Here is a 17,720-nt window from a genome sequence, read left to right as displayed (position 1 = left end):
CTACAGGTGAACAGATCAACAACCTGTGTTTGGAATATCCATACAGTGGAGAGCTTGGTACTCAGCAGCAAAAAGCAATGAACTCTAGAAACATGGATAAATCTCAAGATTAAGTTTCCATTATGCTTAGTAAAGAAAGCACATTCCCTCCCTCAAAGAATACATTGTACAATTTTAGTCACATACAACTCCAAAAAATGCAAACTAATCTACTGACGGAAAGCAGACTAAGGCTTGTCTGAAGATAGGGAGGCAGGTAGGGGCCAGGGGTAAGAAATCAGAGGCAACAGGAGAAACTACTGGGTCTGATGGAAATGTTCCTAACTTTGACCGTGGTGATGGTGAAATGGGAATACATACACGTCAAATCTTACCAAATTGTATACTTTGAGATGTTTAGATTATTATAGGTTAATCCTCAACAAAGCTGTTTTTAAACAACATAGTATACACAGACAAGACTCTCCCAAGTTCTGACTGTGTAAGGCAAGGAAATACTGCAAACCCTATTGTTCTAACCTGCACTGACAAGCTTCCTTTGACGAAATTATCGAAGTTTAAATTGTGGTGACAGTATCTTTGGAGAGAACAGGTCTGAAATGCAGGATCCCAAGTACCTGAATCATAGCTAGCACACCACATGAGATCACATAACTGTGGGCAGTTATGTGCACAGGAGAAACTGAGGCAAAGGAACATTCTTCTAGCACAGTCTAGCACACTATACTGGTGTCTAGCAAATAACCAATAATATCTTTTAAAGTTGGCTCCGTGAAATGGTGGAGATTATTCCGAAGACTTCTTAGCCTACACTACACAGGCCTACTCGGCCTAACAAGAAGCCTGCTTTGCTTCTTTACCACTGCTATACCAGATGAGAGTTTTCCATTTCAACTAGAAGACTGTTTCATATGAGACAGCATTGGTCCCAAAGACCTGGTCAGAACAGGAACAGAGTCCCTGTCTCAAATCTATTCAGGTCAGGGCAAAGAGGAGAGCTCCAGGCCCAATCTGGCAACCAGGTCCTAAGAAATGAGAACATCCAGCTAGAAGGGAGGGAGATGCTAGTTTGTATTCAAAGGAAGCAAGCCTAGCTACCAAACTATTCAGGTAGCTCAGAGCAAGAACAACCTTGTGAAGAAAATCCACCCCCTGTGGCACTTTGACCCCAATTCCTGCAGCCTTAATTGTTCTATAATTTGACCAATTTATACCTGCAGTGGGACAAAATAGTCTAGTACTTTAGATAAGCAAGAGCCAACAGACTTTACCATGATGACCTCTTTAAAATACCAGGATAAGTGGAACCCATTTATGTGGAAAAACAAAATTTGGCAGAGTAGACTCTCAACATTGTGTAAGAAATCATAGTAGGACACACTCATGTGGTGATCATCATGGCACTGATTCACTTTATAAAAAGATGCAAACTGCTCATGTACAAAAACCTCTTTGAGTCCTTTATTAACATCTGGAGATGTGCGGTACATACAATTAACAGCATCACACCAGCTACAGAAGTACAAATAACCGAGAACGTACTTCAGAACAAGGATCTCAGAGCAACTTCAGATGTTGCCTGCTCTGAACCTCCACAAAAACCCAACTCTGACACACGCAGGACAGACAATATACAATTTCACTTTGAAATGGTTCTTTAAAAAAAAATGACAAGAATTAATAGTTCAAACCCTTTAGAATGTGAGATGTGGCAAGTCTCTCGGTGCCATGGCACTGCTGTAAAAGGCCAGCTCAGGCATTTGAAGGTCTAAGAACCGGCTAGGATGAGGGGAAGAGGTTTGATTTTCAGTGTAGAGAGATAACAGATGGTCCAAGTGGACACTTTCAGTCCAGGCTCAGTATAGTCCTGCAGGAATCCATCAGATAAATACAGTTTATAAACCAGAAGGCTGAAAACTGCCAGCCATTCATTCGTGTCACTGATTCTAACTGGCAGACACTGATGCATCAGGAGTCATTTTGACACAACGAGTTTAAGAGGGATACGCTTGAAAGAGAGAATGGAGTTCACTGTGTCAGAACAGCTCTGATCCGTTGGTGCCACTAGGTACCATGGGGCCCCTCTGCTTTCTTGTGTGAATTAAGGAACACTTCCTTTATTTCAATGTTCCACTTTGAAAATAACCAAAACCCTCCCCCCACCCCCACCATCATTCTTCATAAATTCTGTTTCCAAAGTCCTGATTCTTCCGAGTCTAGACTTTTTCCTTTCGCTTCAATTTTGACACCTTCTTGACAGTCCCATTCTTGTTTAGAAGCTTCAGAACACGGTCTTTATGATCTAAAACTTTAAGCATGGAGTCTCTGGCCTCACTGATCTGGTCCATCACAAGTTTACACCGCTGCATATTTCCCTGTAACAGAAGACATTGTCACCAATCAGTAAAGAGGAGGTCACCAGGTTTTCAAGTAACTTTTCACCTATGGATTGAGGCCACTCTGAGGCTTCCACACAGAAAAAAAATGTTTTAATCTTTCTTGGTAATGCAGGCTAAAGTAAATAAGTTCTTCTTTTTTTAAGATTTATTAATTTTATTTATTTATTTATTTTTTAAAGATTTTTAAATTCACTTATTTGACAGACAGATCACAAGTAGGCAGAGAGGCAGGCAGAGAGAGAGAGGATGCAGGCTCCCCGCCGAGCAGAAAGCCAGACACAGGCCTTGATCCCAGGACCCTGAGATCACAACCCGAGCCAAAGACAGAGGCTTAACCCACTGAGCCACCCAGGCACCCTACTAATTTATTTTAAAGAGAGTGAACATGTGCTGCGAGTTGGTGGGGGCAGTGGTGTTGGTGGTAGGGGGAGCAGAGGGGGAAAGAGACAGTCTTAAGCAGACTCCCTGTGGAGCACAAGCCCAACATGAGGCTCAATTCCATGACCCCTGAGATCGTGACTTGAATCGAAACAAAGAACTGGATGCTCAACCAACTGAGCCACTCAGGCATCCCAAATAGTAGGTTTTTACTAAAGATATTAATGAAAGAGGGAGGGAAATGGGAGAAGTAAGATAGTGTAGTGACAACATCACAAACTGGATGATCAGAGAGAAAGGGATATGCCAAACCTGTATCAGTTCATTTATTCGGTGTAGATCATCATCAGTTGCCGCTTTTTTCTTTGGGATAATCCCTTCCTGCAGGTTGGTGAGTCTTTCATAAACATCATGTTCTAGATTCGTCTGCAACACACAAGAGGAAGGGCATCATGGCCTCAGAGATACTTTTCCTTGATAACCTCAGGCAAATGCACCCACCTTGAATCACTTCTGTAAACTGGGATGAGAGCTGTTTGGGTGATAGAATCCTTTCTCTCAAGGACTAGGGCACTAATGTACAGCAAGGGAAATTGATCAGCAATGATTAACAATCTGTCATAATTTAGGGCCCATCTTCAAGGATAACTTTTAAATACCCCCCCCCTAAAAAAACCTTCCCTGAATTCACAACTGCTCTAAAAAAACAGTCTAAAGGTTTCATAGAAACATGCTTTTCTAAAGTACAAAAAGTACCCATGGCATTTTTTTTTCCCCTTAAAGATAGTCATAATAGATAATGTTCTTCAGATCACAGCTACTCCAAAGATGGAAAAACTTCATGAGGTTGTTGTTTTGATTGCCTCCCCCCTTCACCTCCTTGGTGAAGGAAGAATTCCCACCCCAGGGTTATGGAAACGGACAAGTAACACCCACCAACACTGGACACATGAGATCAACAGCAGTTTACTAGTCAATATACTCACAGCCCAGGGGAGGAAGACACCACACACCACGCAGGGCCACGCAGGGGCTGCACTCAGGAACAGAGTGAACAAGCAGGGGCTGTAGGAGGCAGGCTTTGTAGTATCGAGAGGGAGAGGTGTTCCCTGGTTACCATGGGGATGTGACAGCTTATCTGAACAATATTGCAAACTGGCAGGGAACTAAAGCCCACTCATCAGGAAGAAGTGGGAGTGGAGTCTGGTCCCTGTGATAAGGAGCATGGTGGGGAGCAAGGGCTTATAGTTAGGCCATTTGAGGCTGTTTTAGATTCACAGTAACATAAAATATGGAACCTTAACTGTAGGTCTTACACCACAGTTGTTCAATATATTTTGGTTCTGGGTACCAGAATAAGATATGTTTGAACTGTATCTCTGAGATAGATATAGTAATTATAATATTATATGTTACACATAAAAATTCTGCATGACCCTTGTTAATTGGGAATGCTTCAGAATTACTCAAAAGGAAATACTCTATGAATGCAAATGCCTCCAGCATCTGTTCCTCTCTGCAACAGTACATAACAACGACTAGAATTCTACCCACCAGCTGTAGCAATTGAGCAGCACAGAGGTGAACTTTCCAGCCTTGAGCACGACAGGATACCCCTTTCTGGTTAGCTATTTCCTGCAGCATAGCTTTCTTCTCTTCTGGAACCATTTAAAAAGAAAAGTATATTTCAATTTTTATAAAACTAAAATAATGTGGTTTCAAGTTACTGATGCATGTCATCAAGAATTTCTTTACTTAAATGTTTACATGAATAAGTTTCTTTTCTTTTCTTTTTTTTTTTTTTTTTAAAGATTTTACTTATTTATTTGAGAGAGAGAGAGCAAGAAAGGGAGAGAGAGAGCATGAGAGGGGAGAGATCAGAGGGAGGAGAAGCAGGATCCCCGCCTGAGCAGAGAGCCCAATGCAGGACTCAATCCTAGGACTCCAGGATCGTGACCGGAGCTGAAGCCAGTTGCTCAACCAACTGAGCCACCCAGGCATCCCAAAGTTTCTTCTTTTGTTCACTCCCAAAGAATGCTGTAAAGACATATTGTGCTAATCTAGTGAGTTTGAAAGAGAGCAAATTAATATCCTAATCTCTTAAAGGAAGGGAAATGGTCTCTGGTGGCCTGAAGCCCTGCTCATGAGTGATGCTTGCAAGCATGTGGAGAATTGTGGATGAAATTTTAGAAGCTTTCTGGTGTTATCTGGATCATGGAGAAATGAATCAAATTTGAATAGCATTTTCACATTCGGATAGAAAAGTCCAGTAACTAGAACTATAGTAAAATAAATATGAAACATATCATTGGATGGGGAGAGGTAAAGTAGGATTGAGAGATACTTGACAAAGGTGAGTTGAGCTGTGTACATGAAGTTTTAACCACTGTTTAACCACAACTTAAAATGTATTTATAGGGGCACCTGGGTGGCTCTGTCAGTTAAGGGTTTGCCCTCGGCTCAGGTCATGATCCCAGAGTCCTGGGATGGAGCCCCATGTTGGGATCCTTACTCCTCAGGGAGCCTGCTTCTCCATCTCTCTCTGTTTAATAAATAAATAAATCTTAAAAAAATGTATTTATACATTAATTAAAAATTTAAAATAATTAAAAGTTACTTAAAATATTTTAAAAATTTTACTTTCTTTAAAAATTTATTCTTGAAAAGACTACCTTTATATTTATGAAGCCCACAGAAGGCAGAACACCAAGACCGAGTGCTAATGTAAGTGATGAACTCTGGGTGACAATGATGTTGTTAGTGTAGGTTCATCAAATGTACCAAATGCACCAATGTGGTCGGGTGTTGACTGTGGGGGAGGCTGTCATGAGTGAGGACTCAGGGTACATGGGAAATCCCTGAACCTTCTATTCAATTTTATTGTGAAACTAAAACTGCTTTAAGAAGTTTATCCGTTAGGGCGCCTGGGTGGCTCAGTGGGTTGAGCCGCTGCCTTCGGCTCAGGTCATGATCTCAGGGTCCTGGGATCGAGCCCCGCATCGGGCTCTCTGCTGGGCAGGGAGCCTGCTTCCTCCTCTCTCTCTGCCTACTTGTGATCTCTCTCTGTCGAATAAATAAATAAAATCTTTAAAAAAAAAAAAAGAAGTTTATCCGTTAAAAAAACAATCCCCTATCTAGTAGGCAAATATTAGCGTGTATATAATTTAAATAATTTTTTAAACTTTTAAGGTAACTGGAGATTCACATGGAGTTAGTTGTAGAAAAGAACACAGAGATCCTAAGTTCTCTTTAGCTGATCTCCCCCAATGGCAGCATCTTATTATCCTACAATATAATACCACAACCGTGATGATGATGCAGTCTGACTATTCAGATTTCACCAGTTTCAGATGTACAAATGTACTTCATTTTAAACATTTGAAAAAACTCTAGTTTGAACTAATTATAGATTCAGAGGAAGTTGCAAAGATGGTACAAGGATATATCTCATAAGAGACTCATACGTAGAACATATGAAAAATTCCTATAGCTCAATAATAAAAAGAAACCAATTAAAAGGGCAAAACATCTGAAGATACATACATACATACATATATATATATACATACACATTTTTTTTTAAAGATTTTATTTATTTATTTGGCAGGCAGAGATTACAAGTAGGCAGAGAGGCAGGCAGAGAGAGAGAGAGGAGGAAGCAGGCTCCCTGCTGAGCAGAGAGCCCTGATGCGGGGCTCGATCCCAGGACCCTGGGATCATGACCTGAGCTGAAGGCAGAGGCTTTAACCCACTGAGCCACCCAGGTGCCCCCATATATATATATTTTTTAATAAGATCTTATTTACTTATTTATTTGACACAGAGACAGAGAGGCAACGGAAGAGAGAACGCAAGCAGGGGGAGTGGGAGAAGGAGAAGCAGGCTTCCCGCAGAGTGGGGAGACCAATGTGGGGCTCAACGGACCAGGACCCTGGGATCATGACCTGAACTGAAGGCAGATGCTTAATGACTGAGCCACCCAGGCACCTGTAAACAGATATTTCTCCACAAAAGATATACAAGATATGTTTGAGTTTCTGTCTATTCCAAAAAAAGTTGCTATGAACAGCTGTGTACCGATATTTGTGGGGACACAGGTTTTGATTTTTCTGGGATAAATGCCCAGGAGTGTAACTGTTAGGTCATATGGTAAGTGTACATTCTAGTTTTTATGAAACTACCAAACTGTTTTCCAGAGCAGCTAGCTCAGCAAAGTATGAGAGACAACTGACCTGAGGTATGACAGTGCTCTGCTAACCTGCTCTCTAGGGAAACTGGTGAAAATTTTAAAAAGAACTATTTCGACCCATGGAAAGGCTCCTAAGGGAAAACAGAAAATCTACTCATGCAGTATCTAATCAAGAAAATCTGTGGTAAGAACAGTGTGTCCATGTTATCTGAACCAAGACCATTCCCTTTTTCTTCTCCCAGCTGAGTGAGATAGATCTCCACGCAGACTGCTGCAGCCCAGAACATGGGGTTCCATCTCCTCTACCTACCAGGTGGAAGGCTATCTTCCAGGAGGGGCAGGTCATCAGCATTGCCCATCCTGCTCCCCGCTCCCTGCTGCTCAGGCTAAGTCCTAGGTGAGTACAACTGAGATGCAGGGGCCTTATTCTGTTCAGTTCCTAGTCTAGAATGGAGACTGTACCTTAGGGCAAAGTGTGCTGAGAACACTGGGCCCTGGGAGCCCTTCTCCTGCTTTGTGAAGTGGTGATTTCATCCTAGAAGAGGTGAGCCAAGAGGATCCCAGGCTGTTCATTCCTCTTCTCCTCCACTTGTTGCTCGCCTCCTAGAGTGAGGTGTTACTTGGAGAGAAAGTTGCCATCGTCTTTACCCCACCTCCAGAGGTCTAGCTCAGAGATTCTGTCTGGGGGAGAAACAGCCCACCCAATAGATAGCTTCTAATCTTATCCTAAAGGAAGTGACTCCATTTGCCACAGACTATGAAGGTGAAACCTAAAGGTGCTCCCAAGAGTAGTGGAGATTGTAATGAAAGGCAACTGGGAGATTTGTATGTCAAAGGAAGACACAGCCTAGACTGTGGGCTGACTAGTTTGTAGGAGAGAACAAAGAATAAGATGACTGAGAGAAGTCCTCTTGGGGGCAGAACAAATAGCACACACTAACCTCAGGAACTACTCTGAAAGGAGCTATGATTTGACTGGAATAGTTTGCAGGGGAATGTAATTTGTGTCCCAGAGTACATTCCAGTACTATTTTCTTTCTTTTTTTTTTTTAAAGATTTTATTTATTTATTTGACAGACAGAGATCACAAGTAGGCAGAGAAGCAGGCAGAGAGAGGGGAGGAAGCAGGCTCCCTGCTGAGCAGAGAGCCCAATGTGGGGCTCGATCCCAGAACCCTGGGATCATAACCTGAGCCGAAGGCAGAGGCTTTAACCCACTGAGCCACCCAGGTGCCCCAACCCAGTACTATTTTCTGGTAGAGCAAATAACACGCAGTTAGTGGGGCTGATCAGCTAGGTGTGGTTAGGGAAAGAGTGGGCGAGAGCTCTACCAGTGCCCCAGTCATCTCAGGATGACTACCGGCATACCTGAAGCTATACCTCCCTGAGGAGCAACATCGAAGGCTTAACACACCTGGTGGTGGAGGTGATGTGACTTCACTAAAATAATCTAACCAGTCACTACACAAATGAACAAGCAAGTAACAATAACAAGCCTGGTGTTGGGTGAGGAGACCAGTATCCAGAGTTATCTAGAATATCTAGCTTCAAACAAAAAATTATGAGGCACGCAAAAAATAATAAAGTGTGACCCATACTTGGGGGAAAAAAGCAGGCAAAAGAAACTGCTTATAAGAGAGACCAGATGTCAAATTTACCAGAAAAAATTTCACAGCAGCTTTTATAAATAAATTCATTGAATGGAAGGGATGTAGGAGTGACGATGGAGGGTATGATGATCCTGTCAAACTGAAGTAGAGAAATCAATAAAGAGGTAGAAATTATAAAAAGACCAAAATGGAAATTCTTGGATTAAAAAGTACAATAAATACTTAAAAAAAAATTCCCTTAGAGGAACACAATAGTAGATGGAAACTGGTACAAGAGAATTAGTCAAGCTGAAGAACACAGTAAAAGGAATGAAAAAAATAAGCAGGGCCTCAGAGAAATGAGAGACACTTTTAAAAGCCTCCACACATGGGTAATGGGAGTACCAGAAGAGGGAAAGAAGAAATATTCAAAGAAAAAAAAATGGCTGAAATGTCCCCAATTTATTGTAAAACAATAACCCAAATATCAAGAAACTCCAGGATCTCCAAGTATGAGAAATGCAACAACCTCACAGAATCAACAATTGACTTTTAAGGAGAAACAAGGGATGCCAGAAGGCAGTGTGACTACAGGTCCAAGTGCTTAAAGAAATGTACACAAAATCTAGTTTCTTTGCATCCTCATCAGCATTTAGCATTATTAGTATTTTTTGTTTCAACTGTTTTCATAGGTGTGTAGTAACATCTCAATTTTAATTTCTTTAATGGCTAATGATGTTAAACATTTAAAAAAAATAAATTTTATGGTTCAGGACCCAGTGAAAATACAGCAGTACATTTTACTTGTTATGCCTCCTTAGACAACTTTTGGCTTGATGGTTTCTCAGCTAGTCCTTGCTTCTAATGGCCTTGACAGTTTTGAAGACTACCGGTCAAATAATTTCGCAGGGTGCCCTTCTATTTGGATGTCTGATACTTCTCTCAAGATTAGAATGTAGTTATGAGAAGAGACACAGAGGAAAGTGCCAATGCAATCACAGAACATGGATGGGTATATATTATTTTTTAAAAAATTCCAGTATAATTAACATACAGCGTTATACACAACTTTCAGGTGTATGGTATAGTGATTCAACAACTTTGTACATCACTCAATGCTGATCACAGTAAGTGTACTCTTAATTCTGTTCATCTATTTCACCTCTGGCCCCTAACTATCTCCCCTCTGGTAACCATCAGTTTGTTCTCTATTTCTTGGTCTGTCCCCCTTTTTTCTTTGTTTTTTAAATTCCCCATGAGTGAAATCATATGGAATTTGTCATTCTCTGAATTATTTCACTTAGCATTATATACCCTCTAGATCTGTCCAGGTTGTTGCAAATGGCAAGATTTCATTCATTTTTATGGCTGAGGAATATTCCTTTTTGTATATCTATCACATCTTTTTTATCCATTCATTTCTCAATGGACACTTGGGTTGCTTCCATAGCTTGGCTATTGTAAATAATACTGCAATAAACACAGGGGTGCATATATCTCCTCAAACCAGTGTTTTCAAATTCTTTGGGTAAATGCCCAGTAGTGGAATTACTAGATCATGTGGTAATTCCATTTTTAATTTTTTAAGGCGCCTCCATATTGTTTTTCACAACAGCTGCACCAGTTTGCATTTCTATCAAGTGTATCAGTGTTCCTTTTTCTCTACATCCTTGCCAACACTTGTTTCTTTTGTTTTTGATTTCAGCCATTCTGACAGGTGTGAGGTGATATCTCATTGTGGTTTTGATTTGTGTTTCCCTGATGATGACTGATGCTGAGCATCTTTTCCTGTGTCTTTTGGTCATCTGGATGTCTTCTTTGGAGAAATGCCTCTTGATGTCTTCTGGCCATTTTAAATTTTGATTATTTGGGGTTTTCTGGTGTTGAGTTGTGGTTTTTTGTTTTTCTTTTTTAAGATTTTATTTACTTATTTGACAGAAAGAGAGCACAAGCAGGCAGAGCAGTAGGGGGATGGAGAAGCAGATTCCCTGCTGAGCAGAGCCCAGTGTAGGGCTTGATCCTAGGACCCTGGGATTATGACCTGAGCTGAAGGCAGACACTTAACCAAATGAGCCACACAGGTGCCCAAATTATAGAAGTTCTTTATGTATTTTGGATACTAACCTGTTGGTGCCCGAAAGTAAACACGCCATTAAGATGGCGGCTGGATGCGAGCCAGTAGGCGGAACTGAGGATTAAGGAAGTAGTCCAAAATGCCTCTTGTATCTATGTGGCTGCAAGTGATTGGTTGTACAACTTTGGTATATATACACATGTGCGGGCGGTGAAAGGGGAGATCCCAACAGCTACCCAGAAATAAAGCTTGCTTCGCTGAGGTCTCCTGGTCGTTCTTGCTGGCGAGAGCGACAAGTGGTGCTGAAACCCGGGAACCCTCGGAAACCGAGGAGTTCTCAGTGAATGCAATGATCCGGTAAGTGTGCACAAAATTTCAGATAAGAAAGTTCCTAAGTATAGGACGAGAAGTAAGAAAGTTCCTAAGTATAGGACGAGAAGTAAAAGGGTTCCTAGGCATAGAACGAGAAATAATGGGATCAAAGTTTACTAAGATGGAGGGATTACTGACGGAAGTGCTTAAGGCTAACGGCACTCCGCTAAAAATGAAAGCAGCTCGGCAGTTCTTGGAAAAGGTTGAGGAACTATGTCCTTGGTTTGTAGAGGAAGGACTTCTTAATATTCCTCAATGGGAACATTTGGGGGAAGAACTACGTAAGTGGGACCGACAAGAGCCACTGCCGCTAGGTATGATGGCTATTTGGAAGCTAGTACGCTCCTGTTTAGACTCTAACCATAAAACAGTTAAAAATGTTATCGAGGAAGGTGTTGAGGTGATGGAGCAGGTCAGAGAAGCCTCTAAGGCAGGATCTAGCAGAGGGGGAGAAAGTTCAGAGGAGAGCTCCTCTGAAGATGAGCTTGGGGAAGCCATGACGCACTTAAAATTAAAAGAGGAAGTCCCTAACGAACCTTTAAAGGGAAGGATATACAAAGAAGCTGGGAAAAAATATGACTCCCTAGCGCCCTCTGTCAGGTCAAGAATTCCTACCCTGAATGTAGGCTTATAGCGCCACCTGCAGAATGGCCGCCACCATATAACACTTCATGCTCTCGAGGGGCATGCGGTTGTCCAGAATATAGAAATGCAGGATGGAGGGACATTATGGACTTTACTAAACCCTCCCCTCTTGTATACCCAGTGTTAGAAGATCAAAATCAACAGAGGTTTCATCAACCACTAGACTTCAAACTTATTAAACAGTTTAAGGAAGCAGTCACTACTTATGGGCCACAGGCTGCTTAAACACTTTCACTTTCGGAAGCAGTTGGTAGCATGAACCTTACCCCAGACGATTGGACTAACATGGCAAAAGCAACTCTGTCTGGTGGACAATACTTGATATGGAAAACTGCTTCGCAAGAGTGTAGCTCAAAAACTGCCCGGCGTAATGCCATGTCAGGGAATCCCCACTGGAATATTGACATGCTCATGGGAGGTCAATTTGTGGGACAAAACAATCAGATTGGGTACCCCCCAGGGGTGTATGTACAGATAGCAGCTGCAGCCACTAGGGCTTGGAAGACCATACAGGGTTCTGGCGATTTGCAGGGACAACTTTCCAAGGTGTTGCAGGGGCCTAATGAACCCTATGCTGACTTTGTAGATCGTCTGCTCCAAGTAGCAAGGCGCATATTTGGGGATGTGGACCAAGCAATGCCCCTTGTTAAACAATTAGCCCATGAACAAGCAAATAAATGGTGTAGAGAGGCTATCCACCCTTGGAAGTCTAAGGACCTGACTACGTATATCAAAGTGTGTCGAGACATCACTGATACAGTTGTTCAGGGCCAAGTTATGGCAGCAGCAGTAGCCCAAGGGATAAGAAGTTTCAGTGGAGGAACCTGGAGTTCTTCCAAGGCTTGTTTCCTTTGTGGAAGGGACGGTCATCTTAAGAGGGATTGTCCAGAGGGTAAAGGATCTCCTAGACCAGTCAAGCCCGCACCTGGGTTGTGCCCTCGTTGCTGTAAAGGGAATCATTGGGCTAATGAATGTAGGTCCCAGAAAGATATTCAAGGAAATCCCCTGCCACCGAATAACTGAATTCAATCCAATGACTCAAAAAACGGGAAGCAGGGCCCTGCGCTCCGGGGCCCAACACAAATTTATGGGGCGCTAACGCAAATGCCCAGGACATGGTATCCTCCCTTGGAGAAAGGCGCACAACCTCTGGATCAGCAGGGCTCGATATCAGAGCAGCCGCCCGAATGGTCCTAACACAGGAGATGGGCATTCAAGCATTAGCCTCCAATCTAAGAGGGGGCCCCCCTCATGGTACTGTAGGTTTATTACTTGGCCGAAGCTCCACTTATCTCAAAGGTCTGATAGTTCACCCTGGGGTAATAGACTCAGATTATGAGGGAGAGATCAAGATACTGGTGTCTTCCCCAAGGGGAGTTACTGCAATTAGCCCATGAGATTGGATAGCTAAACTTCTCATACTCCCTAGCCATCATGAAGCCCTTCCCAGTAAAGGAAAAGAAAGAGGTACGGGAGGTTTGGGGTCTACGGGAGTTTACCTAACATGCCTGACCCTGGATATGACTGATAGGCCCATAATTACCCTCAAGGTGCAAGGAAGAAAATTTTTAGGGTTACTGGATATGGGTGCCGATAAGAGCATCATCAGCCAACAAGAGTGGCCTCCGAGATGGCCCCTAACACAAGGAAAACAAACACTCAGGGGTTTAGGAATCGCTCAAAGTCCTGATCAAAGCGCAGCTACCCTTGAGTGGGAGGATGACGAAGGCCACAGGGGAACTTTTCAGCCCTATGTCTGCAATATTCCTATTTCCCTCTGGGGACGAGACGTTTTGGAACAGATGAACGTCCGCCTGACAACTGAAACTATATACAGCCCCCAATCAATAGCTATGATGCAGAAAATGGGATACACACCAGGAAAAGGGTTAGGGAAACAGGAGCAAGGTAAAATAGACACCATCCCTTTCACCTCAGAATATAAGAGGCAAGGCCTGGGTTTTCGGTAAGGGCCACTGAGGCAATGAAAATAACGTGGAAGACAGATACGCCCTGCTGGGTGCCTCAGTAGCCAATTACTAATGAAAAACTATCGGCTGCTAAAGCCCTGGTACAGGGACAGTTAGAGGCGGGCCATATAAAACCTTCTACCTCACCTTGGAATACACCTATCTTTGTTATTAAAAAGAAATCTGGTAAATGGAGACTTTTACATGATCTTAGAGAAATTAATAAGCAAATGCAGAACATGGGACCAATACAGCTGGGATTACCCATGATAGCCGCCTTACCGAGAAACTGGCCATCAATAGTGGTTGACATAAAAGATTGCTTTTTCTCTATCCCTCTGCATCCTGAGGATACAATTAAATTTGCCTTTACCCTACCTTGTATTAATCATGCAAAGCCTGACCAAAGATATGAGTGGACTGTCCTCCCTCAGGGCATGGCTATATTATAGCCCCACTATGTGTCAATTATATGTTTCTAAAGCCATACAGCCTATTAGAGAGACTTACCCTGATTTAATGTGTTACCATTACATGGATGACATATTGTTGTGTGGATCTGACTCTACTACAGTTTCGGAAGCCTTAATAATGTTACAAAAAGAGCTAAATTCATGGGGGTTAATTATAGCCCCCGAAAAGATACAGGCTTCCAACATCAAAGACTATTTAGGCATGAAACTATACAATACCATGGTAAAAGCTTCAAAAGCCTCCATTAGAACTGACAAATTACAAACACTCAATGATTTCCAAAAGTTATTGGGGGACATAAATTGGATCCGACCCTAACTGAAAATAACTACAGGAGAATTACAACCATTGTTTGATATTCTGAAGGGTGATGCCCGTCTAGACTCTCCTAGGAGCCTTACTCTGGAGGCGAAACAGGCTTTGAAAATCGTGGAGGACAGACTTGCCTTGACTTCAGCAGATAGATGTGATCCTAGCCAGATAGTCCAAGCCATAGTGATTCCATCCCCTTCTTCACCTACTGGAGTGCTATGGCAAGGTGGGCCCTTACAATGGCTGTACTTCCCAAACACTCTTCCTTGGATAATCACAACATATCCAGTTGCAGTAGCCATGCTAGCTAACAAATTGATCACTGGTTGTATTTCTACTCTTGGAATCATACCTGACAATTGCATCGTGCCGTATACTAAGGAACAGATTTGCCTACTATGTGCTACCTTAGATGATTGGGCGATACTGACCACCTCTTACTCAACAGAATTTGATAATCATTATCCTTCACACCCACTTCTAGAATTCACAAAGGGTGTTGAATTCATACTACCGAAAATTAGTAGATCGACACCACTAAAAGAAGCCTCTACTGTCTTTACAGATGGAAGTAAAGAGGGCACAGGAGCTTATATCATAAATGGAATCGTAAACCCAGTCAAAGTTCCTGCCAGGTTGGCTCAACAAGTAGAGCTACTAGTAGTGCTCCTAGTGCTCCAAAGATTTTCAGACACTCCCCTAAATATTATTTCTGATAGTCAATACGTGGTAGATGCAACAAAAAATACTGAAACAGCCATCCTCTCCTTAAGGGATTCACCTATTCCATGGATCTTAAGGCAACTACAAGAGGTTGTGCAACTGCGCACTGAACCATTTTTTATAGATCACATCAGAGCCCATATGAGCCTACCGGGACCATTATCCGAGGGCAATGCTCTAGCAGACCACAATAGTCGTTTCCAACTTATTTGCCCTACCTTAGAACAGGCGAAGCTGTTCCATAGCAAATGGCACGTGAGTTCTAATAGCTTAAGATATAGATTCCATATCACCAAAGAACAGGCAAGAGATATAGTAAGGACCTGTGGGTATTGTGCCACATTACTCCCTCAGCCTTCCTTGGGGGTAAATCCCAAAGGCCTTCAAGCTAATCACCTGTGGCAAATGGATGTCACACATGTACCTGAATTTGGGCAACAAAAGTACGTACATATATCAGTGGACACTTATTCGGGTATCATAATGGCTACTCCCCTCATGGGGGAGAATTCAAAACAAGTCATCACACACTGCCTACGATGCTTCGCAGATTGGGGTATCCCAAAACAAATAAAGACAGATAATGGACCTGCATACACATCAAAATCTATCCATCAATTCCTGAGTCAATTTGGTATAGTCCATACTACAGGTATACCCTACAATCCACAAGGTCAAGGAATAATTGAATGCGCCAATGGCACCTTCAAACGATGCTTACAAAAAATAAGAAAAGGGGAAATAGAGGATGACTACAAGTCACCCCGTGATCTTACATCTCTCACCCTTTACATTTTAAATTTTTTGTCCTTGGACCATAATGGTACATCTGCAGCCGACAGGCATGCGGCGGTTACCGAACGCACTCTAGCCCAGGCAAGTGGAAGGATATACTCACGGACCAATGGAGAGGCCCTGACCCGGTCCTAAAATGTCACCGAGGTTCTGTTTGTTTTTTTCCACAGGATGCCCAAGTGCCTATCTGGGTCCCGGAACGACTAATTAGAAGAATCGATCAACATGGCCCGCCCCGTCCTGATGCTCGGCCTGATAGCGATCCTGGCGACACAAGCATCCCTTCAACAGATGCACCAATGGGCAATAGTGAAAGCCTGGCCGTTCCCCATGCCACTGACGAATGAGTCCGCCATCCTCCCTTCTGTATACCTACTTTCATTCCCATGCCCGTTTCTGTAAATCCTAATGATTTGCCTGTATTGCTCTCAAGACATAAAAGAGACTTTGGGATCACTGCACCCATTATTGTGGCTGTAGCGGCCTCCGCAGCTGCAGCAACTGCAGCGGCTGTAGCTCTCACCACGTCTGTACAGACTGCCTCCACTCTTAATAACCTAACTACTGGAGTTGCAGAAGCCCTCACCACACAAGAACTAATTAATGGCCACTTTCAAGCCGGTATTATGATCGTCAATCAGCGAGTAGGTCTAATCCAGGAACAAGTGGACATTCTCCAGAAACTATTGAGGACCGGATGCATCCAATCACTTTCTGGACTTTGCATAACTTCCGTGGCCTATAATGACCTATATTGCCGCTAATCTGTCGAAAGAGTTAAGCAGACACCTAAATGGGACATGGTCCAATCAATATTATAAGTTGACAAGATTGTTAAGACAACAAATATTCACTATTAATGCAACTAAGATTGACATAGCTCCATTACGGGATTGGGTATCTGTTGTAAACCAATCACTCTCGTTTGCTAAAGAGTGGGCCGGTATGGGTGCACTATTAATTGGACTACTCCTGACCTTGATCCTTATGTTCCGCTGTTTTGCATCATTACGTAAACAACAACGTAGACAACAGTTGGCGCTAGTACAAGCTTGCATGGCACTGGAAGCTGGTACATTTCCCCAAATCTGGTTGGCAGTGCTATATCGGTAGTCAATGACGGGTAAGATTGGCTGCATGCACATAGCAACCTAAGCCAGGAGTTCTCCAACCAGGGGGAATTATCCGATGACGGGTAAGTATGTTCATGGCAGCTGACAACCTAAGACAGGCACGATCTCCTGCCTTGCATGCCTAATATAAAAGAAAAGGGGGAGATGTCGGGGCCCGAAAGTAAACACGCCATTAAGATGGCAGCTGGATGCGAGCCAGTAGGCGGAACTGAGGATTAAGGAAGTAGTCCAAAATGCCTCTTGTATCTATGTGGCTGCAAGTGATTGGTTGTACAACTTTGGTATATATACACATGTGCGGGCGGTGAAAGGGGAGATCCCAACAGCTACCCAGAAATAAAGTTTGCTTCGCTGAGGTCTCCTGGTCGTTCTTGCTGGCGAGAGTGACACTAACCCTTTATCAGACAGGTCATTTGCAAATTATCTTCTACCAATCAGCAGGCTGTCTTAGTTTTGTTGATTGTTTCCTTTGCTGTGCAGAAGTTTTTTTTAATTGATGAAGTCAGAATAGTTTATTTTTGCTTTTGTTTCCCTTGCCTTTGGAGACCTATTTAGAAAAACGTTGCTATGCCTGATGTCAGAGAAATTACTGTCTATTCTCTGGGATTTTTATGGTTTCAGGTCTCACACTTAGGTCCTTAATCCATTTTGAGTTTACTTTTGTGTAT

At 42.7% G+C, this 17,720-nt stretch overlaps 1 protein-coding gene and 1 long non-coding RNA gene across 11 annotated transcripts in view; one reads left to right on the top strand and one right to left on the bottom strand.

The window, feature by feature from the left end:
* Window positions 1-1,439: 1,439 nt before the first annotated feature.
* The window catches only part of SAP130 (Sin3A associated protein 130), a 92,095-nt gene continuing 75,814 nt past the window's right edge, over window positions 1,440-17,720 (bottom strand). For 6 of the 9 annotated variants that reach the window (XM_045074365.1, XM_045074362.1, XM_045074364.1 and 3 more), the window contains 4 exons: window positions 4,332-4,435; window positions 3,764-3,856; window positions 3,090-3,203; window positions 1,440-2,375 (listed from right to left, as the gene is read on the bottom strand). In XM_045074365.1, the coding sequence (XP_044930300.1) occupies window positions 2,217-2,375; window positions 3,090-3,203; window positions 3,764-3,856; window positions 4,332-4,435 (470 nt within the window). In that variant the 3' untranslated portion in view covers window positions 1,440-2,216. The remainder of the gene's footprint in view (window positions 2,376-3,089; window positions 3,204-3,763; window positions 3,857-4,331; window positions 4,436-17,720) is intronic. The other 3 variants (XM_004779676.3, XM_004779677.3, XR_006604966.1) reach the window with 2 other exon arrangements.
* On the top strand, window positions 6,735-17,407 carry LOC106004412. Of its 2 annotated transcripts, none has more exons than XR_001177388.2 (2): window positions 6,735-7,363; window positions 16,090-17,407. It is a non-coding gene; the product is annotated as an uncharacterized LOC106004412 (long non-coding RNA). The 2 variants fall into 2 exon arrangements; XR_001177389.2 differs by lacking the exon at window positions 6,735-7,363 and adding an exon at window positions 10,675-10,985.

This window comes from Mustela putorius, unplaced genomic scaffold (genome assembly GCF_011764305.1).
Source record: "Mustela putorius furo isolate JIRA1106 unplaced genomic scaffold, ASM1176430v1.1 tig00537338_pilon_pilon_pilon, whole genome shotgun sequence".
Classification (NCBI taxonomy): domain Eukaryota; kingdom Metazoa; phylum Chordata; class Mammalia; order Carnivora; family Mustelidae; genus Mustela; species Mustela putorius.
This window is presented reverse-complemented; position numbering and strand designations above follow the sequence as displayed.